Source organism: Rhinopithecus bieti, unplaced genomic scaffold, assembly GCF_001698545.2.
Source record: "Rhinopithecus bieti isolate Rb0 unplaced genomic scaffold, ASM169854v2 scaffold_41697, whole genome shotgun sequence".
Lineage (NCBI taxonomy): Eukaryota > Metazoa > Chordata > Mammalia > Primates > Cercopithecidae > Rhinopithecus > Rhinopithecus bieti.
This window is the reverse complement of record NW_016816835.1, coordinates 73,875-81,752: the sequence shown is the minus strand read 5'-3', so window position 1 is coordinate 81,752 and position 7,878 is coordinate 73,875. Positions and strand designations below refer to the sequence as shown.

Here is a 7,878-nt window from a genome sequence, read left to right as displayed (position 1 = left end):
AGGTTATATGTGCTTGTCCTATTTTCCCTGCTATTTTCAATGCTCCTTGAGAGCAACAACTGCCTCTTATTCATCTTTGTATCTCTTGCAGCTGCCAAGACAGCACTCAGTAAATAATGGTTAAAAGGAGTGAAATTGATTGAAATAAATGCAATAGGATTTGAAGAGAAGGGAGAGACTGACATAGTGGGTGGTTGGGGAAGGCTCCTTAGAAGATATTTAATTTGGGCAAGGCCTTGAAAGACAGATGGGGTGGGGAGGAAGAAAAAGCTGAGTAAGTTATTTTGATATATCTGTTCTTGAAAAGCTAAAAACCATTGCTTTATAAATTAAGATGAACATGGTTTGTAATTTTCTCTACCTTTAAAACTAGTGTTTCAGAAGGGACGGGCGATAGACACTGGAGAAGTTGACATTGGTGCACAGGTCATGCAGACCATTCCACCTGGTTTATTCTGGCGTTTCCAGATTACTATCCACCATCCGATATATCTGAAATTCAATATTTCTTTAGCCAAGGACTCTCTGCTGGGAATTTATGGCAGAAGAAATATTCCACCTACACATACTCAGGTATTTGATATTATAAGTATTTTCTTGAAACCTTTTCAAGGGTGATGGGTTAAACAGGGTTTGTGACTTGTGAAATATGTGGTTGTCAAAGGTAAGGACAGAAAAATATTTGTCGTGAATAAATATCCAGAATAATTACACTGAAACTAATGAAAAAAAAAATGACATGGAGATTAAGGAATAACATTTAGCAGAGCAGATTCAGAAAAGAAAGTTTAAGACAATACCCTTTGAACTTGACTTCTGCTTCCTGGAACTGGCTGTTCATGAGCTTCCCAGACCTCTCATCTTGCTTAGCTTTACTGCCTACACGCCCGTCACTGATTTCATACACCTGTGTCCCCTTTTCCCAATGACAGAATGCACATTAATCAGAAATTAGTGAGAAATTAGTCAAAAAGTTAGGTTTTGTTTTACAGGTAGAAATTTTTCTTTACTATTGTTAATAACTTAAATGTGTAAAACTTCTATGATTTTTATAGCCCTTCCATAAACCTTAAACATCTCATTTCTCTTATTTTCTTCTCCTTATTTTTTCCCCACATGAACCCATTCCAAGCACTACTTCATCTAAGAAGTAGCAAAAGTAATCAAACATCGGGGCTTGTTTTTTCCCCAACAGATATGACTATAGTTAAAACTTTACCNTGTTTTAATTTTTTTAAAACAAAGGATATTGCTTTGTTGCCCAAGCTGGTCTCGAACCCTTGGGATCAAGTGATCTTCCTGTCCTGGCCTCCCAAAGTGTTGGGATTACAGGCATGAGCCACCGTGCCTGGCCAAGTCTAAATATACTTAAAAATTGATAACTTCCTCTTCCACTTTGCTCCTCTTCAAAGCAAAGAAGTGTTAAATAGGGCAGTTGAAGTTAGGGATGTTTATCAGTCTAGAAGAAAAAGTAGTGGCTCATCTTTACGTTTGTATTTGTTCCAGTTCGATTTTGTAAAACTAATGGATGGCAAACAGCTGGTCAAGCAGGACTCCAAGGGCTCTGATGATACACAGCACTCCCCTCGGAACCTGATCTTAACTTCGCTTCAGGAGACAGGTTTCATAGAGTATATGGATCAAGGACCTTGGTATCTGGCATTTTACAATGATGGAAAAAAGATGGAGCAAGTATTCGTGTTAACTACAGCAATTGGTAAGCTGCTTTACCTAATATGTTGAATTGACAGTTCAACTCTAGAAAGACACAATCAGTGATGACAGTGTCCTGGGGGTTAAGTATATTGCTCACTTTGAGTTGAAGTCATTATTGAGGAAAGATTACTATGATAAAAGTTTATATTGTTGTTTTCATTGATGTTGTTTAAATGCTGATTAAGATTTTTTTAATGCTACCTTATTTGTTTCTCTTCTAGGACACTTGCCATACACCTTTTTATGTGTTCTAAACAGAAATAATTACCTTAGTAATATTATTACGAAGGCTACATAGATGAACAACTTCAGTGAAACAGGGAATAAGCAAGTTAATTTAAGTTCTATTATTTTTCAAAAGCAATGAATATCTTTTTCAAATAGAAAAACTAGTATCAGTACAGTTCTTCTTTAGAACAACTGATTCTAGAACCATTAGGGCTTTAAAATACAAAATAAGATTATTTAGAGAAGAATATTAAGGATAATAACTTGAGACATTTAAAGCCCTTTCTTATAGAATATTTTAGTTTGAAATTCATCACAACGTCTCTTTCAGTGTGCTCAGGGCCTTTTAAAACATGTTCTTTTTAATGCAATGCCTGCATATACTCATTCACTTTCACCCTAGTTAGTTTCAGACATCTCACTCTTTTGTCATTTTGAGATAAATAGTCCTTGTGACCCTTTGTGTGAATAAAACTGAGCTCCTTAGCAATTTTAGAGTCCTGAAAATAGACAACTCATAGACACAGTATCATATTGTGTGAATTTTCCTAAAACACGTGTCTTTTAAAAGACAAGAAAATATTTTACAGCTGTCAGTTTTCAATACAATTCTCACCACTTTATCCTTTAGTTAACCTGTTCAGCCATATGTTTAGGAAGATGTGTGGACTGTTAATAGATATACCATCTGCTCTTTTTAACAATTATGTTCTATTTTTACTTGATGCCGAAGACCTTGAGTCGGTAGAAAATGGTATTCCAGCCATAAGAGTATCAAAACTTTCTTCTAAAGTAATCAGAAAGGCAATACAATGGAAATGATGATGTTTCCCCTAGAGAAAAATGCCACTGATCTTATATGTTCAAAAGATAAAATATTTGCTTGTTAAAATAGAAAATAAATTTTTAAGTCATGTCACTGTTTTGCTATTGACAGGCTCAGTGGGGCAGGTTCAATGGATGAATATTTCATGGCATTTTTCCATAGAGGCTTAATTTTAATAATGTGCATGTCAAGGAGTTATGAAAGGTTGAGTTTCTCCTAAAAATTAGATGAATTAGAAGATATAAAATATTTGTGAAAACTTTCTTTCTTCCTGTTATTCTTACTTTTAAGCTCAAGTTAAAACATTAACTGATCTATTAACCTTCCAAAAATCAATAGACGCAGAAACATGTTTAGAGGTTTTTTCCTTTCCCTTACTTCCTCCCCCAAAGAACCTAAACTTTGAGATCCAATTCACATCATCCACATATCAATCTGTCAGTTTCATATGCAACAACATATTTGCTCTTTGCTTAATGCAAATCAGTCTCTTTACTTTTCTCTTGTCTTTTTAAAATTAGAAGCAACAGAAACGTTTCTGCTACCATTTCACTTAAAGAAAACTCAAGTAAATGTTCCCAAAATCAAAAGGTTTATAAGTCATTCACCCTAAATTCTCCTCTTTATTTATTTATTTATTTTTATTTTTATTTTTTTTGAGACAGAATTTCTCTCCATCGGCCAGGCTGGAGTGCAATGGCGCGATCTCGGCTCACTATAACCTCTGCCTCCTGGGTTCAGGCAATTTTCCTGCCTCAGCCTCCTGAGTAGCTGGGATTACAGGCACCTGCCACCACTCTCAGCTAATTTTTGTATTTTTAGTAGAGACGGGGTTTCACCATGTTGGCCAGGCTAATCTCAAACTCCTGACCTCAGATGATCCACCCGCCTCAGCCTCCCGAAGTGCTGGGAGTACAGGCATGAGCCACCATGCCTGGCCTCCTCATTTTATTTTGTTTTGAAGTTTACCTTAATCAGAGTAAAAGAAGCCAATATACTTGATTAAACAAAGTCAGATTTGTATGAATTTGCTCTAAACGCTGCTCATTTATCTGTTTCATGATAATATTAGAATCAGTTGATTGATCTCAACTATATTTGGTCTGCTACTAACAAGGATGAAGACAATTAATAACTAACATTTACTAAATGACTAATACAGGTCATACACTGGTCTAAGTTACTATATGTTATTTTCCAGTAGTATAGGCAGCATTGTCAATATCCCTTAATCTCAGGCAACTTGCTCTGTAGTAGGATAATAGATAGCATTTATGGAGTGCCACTCTGCCCCAAGCACTGTACTAGATGCTTTACACTCAGTTATCTTCTTTGATTCTCATCACAACCCAGATAGCTCAGGAATAGTGATACATATATTACAAATAACTAAATGGAGGCTTGTACAGAGTAAATAATTTGGCAAGGTCTCACAGACAGCAAGTGCCAAAATTGAAATTTGAGAACCAGTATGTCTGATTCCAAATTCCATACCCTTTAGACTATACTCATTCTATAAGATTATTCATTACATTTAGTTTCTCCCATGAGAATAACTACCAGAAACAAAACCTATCATCAGCACAGATGCAAATACCAAGGGGCTTTTGACTGTAGCATAAGAACAGGGTTTAAACATAGAACTTCAAAATTATTCTCACCTCTAAGGAACTGGACTCTAGGAAGTAATTCTGAAGTAAGATTTAAAAGATAGAAGGCAAAGATTACTGAAGGCCAACATAAATAGAAAAACACATTCTTTTTCATCACTAGTTGTTTATGTGTTCCTGCTGCAGCCATCCTCCTCCTGGAGTCCCTAGGCTGTTTCAATGTCTCTTTGATACCCAGTGGAAGTGGCAGCTTCCAAAGCCTATATTGCCTTCTCTTCTCATTTGCATTGCTGGGGTTAAGTTTTGTACAGCCCTTTGAGCCCAGGAGCAGTTCTTAAATAAGTCAATAAGATGTAGGGATTTTTATTTATTTTGATAGCAAGCTTTATTAAATATTTTTTCCAGAAGAGCTCCATTCCCACAAGGCTGCTTCCATAAAGTTGCCAATAGGATCTGGTATGAAATTAAATTCAACTATGTTTATTTTTGAAAGCTTCCTCTATGGCCTCCTACTAACCATCCAGCATGGGGGAAATTCAAATGTGGATTTAAGAAGTGGCACTACTGCTTGGTACAACAAAGCTAGAGAAGTAGAAAACAGATAAATAATTGTTCCATCTCTGAATGATAAAAAGACTCTTTATGCCTTTTCATAACTACTTGTTAAGTAAATTAGTGATTTTCTGACGATAACTAGTGTTTTAATGAGTTAAAAATAGTTGGCTCTTTGCTGAATGCTATATTTCAGTCAGCCCAGGTGTGGTTAAGTGAATGCAAGGTGTCACTTGCTTATCCGGTTGAGCTTTCTAACACTGTGATGAGGGACCAGACTGGCATAAACCCACAAAAGGCATGTGTTCACATAGTGTTTAGACAAATAATATCTTCAGTTGATAATAGGGTGGCTATCCAGCCAATGGATTCATTCTCAGCTTTTAAGAATCCCCCAAAAGGACTAGATACCTCTTTCTTTTCTTCTTTTATTCTTCTCAAGGCAAAATGCAACATTTAGAACAAAGTTCTCTAACTATGGAAGTTTACTATTTAAAATATTGGTTCTCAATGCTCTCATGTGGTGATTGTCAGACTGTAGATGACTGGGCTGCATTCCTCTGAAGCAGGTTTGCTAGATCTAGAGCTGAAACACAGGCATCTCCATTTTAAGTGCCCCCGGTGATCTACTGATACAAGTAATCCACAGGCTACAATTGTAGAAATGCTATTTCTCGACCTTCATTATAAATTCTCACTCTTATTATTCAGTGGAAGATATCAGGACCACCTCCTAGAATCTCTCCTTCTAATCAGAAATAGCTTATGCAAGTGAAACTTGATGAAGCAGGTAATTTGGATTGAAAAAGGAAAAAATCGTACACAAGAAAAGTGTGAGTTTAATAAGCCAGAGCACTAAACTCAGAGTCTAAGAATGCTGAATATGAGAAATTTATAGAAAGGTAGAATGAGAAGAAGATAACACACACACACACACACACACACACACACACCACACCACACAAAAAAACCCTGCAAGAATAATGCGTAGGTACCATAATAGTTCAGACTTAGAATTTGATCATTTTTGTGCTCAAACACAATTTTAAAATACAAACATTTTTCACCTAATTGTCAGAGAGACTGACATTTGTATAATATTATAGATTTTCAGAGAAGTTACCATAAGTCTTATGAAAGTTCTGTTGCACTGTACATATTTATGTCACCAAAACTACCTATCAGTACCTTCAAAGCCATCTCAATTCATCTGAAATCTATTCTTCTCTAAGAATGGATTGAAAGGAAAATAGTGGGAGAAAACTGATAAGCATTTACAGTTAAGAAAGCATTTCTCAACAAAATACTTAGGTTCTAATGCTTTTAGTGGTGGTGAATTTAATATGAACACTTACTTTAAAAGCCTTCCATTGTCACTTATTAATGAAAATGAAATACTGAATGTCATATTTAAGCTGTCAAGATAGTAGATTAAATAAGTTGCTAGAGAAGAAACTTTATTTGCTAAAACCTAAATTTGAAAAATAAGCAGTAGACTTAGTCATCTGGGTTACATTTTAAAGCCTGTTTTGCTTTTGAGAAATGCCCTGTAATCCTGGTACATTTTTTAGCTTTATCATGAATGTCTCTTAAGAATACAATTCAAGTAGAACATTTATGTACTTTAGAGATCATGACGTTTTTTAGTTCCACTCTTGATCAGCCAATTCAGCAAACCCAGGGCCCTTTTTATAATTTTGTACTGCATATGACATCTTACAGATGTCTTTGTATGTGATTTTGAACAGTAAGTGCTCCACAAACAGCAAAGTGCAAAATTGTCATAGGTCCAGAGTTCCTGCAACTTAAAAAAAATTAAAGACTCTACAGCCTGGAGATGCATTCATTTTTTTATCTTTTTCTCTGTATTACTAGAAATAATGGATGACTGTTCAACCAATTGCAATGGAAATGGAGAGTGTATCTCTGGCCATTGTCATTGTTTCCCAGGATTCCTTGGACCTGACTGTGCTAGAGGTAATGTTGCTCTGTTATTCTGATTGGTTTAGGAAAATAGATGTGATTTCATAACCCAGAATTAGTAGTAATAGTAATAGTAAGTAACATTAGTAGTGGTGACAGCAATAGGAGCAGTGTTCCCTACTGCTGCTGCCAAAAGCTGAGCACTTACTATGCCAGGCACTGTTCTAAACACTTTATGTTCCGTCTTTTAATTCCAGCTTCCTACAATAGCTCTATGAGATAGATCTGCTGTTATCCAATTTTTATGGGCAAAGAAACAATGCCAGAGAGTTTAAGTGACTTAACCAGGGTTACCTAACAGCTGGGATTTGTACATAGGTTGTCTGACCAGTCACTACATGATGCTTTTATTTCCTTCACAAATTAATTCATAATGAGCTGACTTTAAAAGTGAACTAAGTTGATAACTGCTTATGCACACCAATGTATGTGGAAGGGGTGGGTTATCACCAAATAAATAAGGAGCCTACAAAGTAAAGACTGGAAAGTCAGAAGTCAAACTTAGCAAACCTCACTCTCCTGGACTTGCCCATAGTTTAATTTTTGAAAAGCTTTAGGTAAATAACATCATGTTTTCCCATAGACTTACAGTTATTATTTTAGGGATGTTTTCTGCTCATTTTCACTATATTCTTAAAGTTCCCAGTCTGCTAACACTTTAATATCAGGTTTCTCAGACACTTAGTTTCTTTCTATTAAATTGCATTCAGTAGAGAATTCTAAAGCACTTGCTAGGTTCCCAGCGCCATGATAGATCTTGAGGAGGTGGGGGTTGAGGGTGGAGGTGATGGTTGGTACTAAAAAATCAATAAGACAAAAAATACAGGCCTTGTCCTCGAAAAGCCCATAGTTTTAATAAGGAGACTAACAATGACAAAGCAGAATTAGCATTTTAATAAAGGTCTGCACAATGTGTTGTAGGAACAGACATCTGTCCAATAGAAATCTATTTACACAACTTTT

General features: G+C 35.8%; 1 protein-coding gene across 1 annotated transcript; it reads left to right on the top strand.

The window, feature by feature from the left end:
- Positions 1 to 373: 373 nt before the first annotated feature.
- LOC108517413 (teneurin-1-like) lies at positions 374 to 6,909 on the top strand (the record flags this gene model as incomplete). Its single annotated transcript, XM_017855303.1, has 3 exons — positions 374 to 573; positions 1,507 to 1,717; positions 6,808 to 6,909. Coding segments are annotated over 3 exons (513 nt in total), but the record flags the coding sequence as incomplete, so codon positions are not given.
- Positions 6,910 to 7,878: the final 969 nt, after the last annotated feature.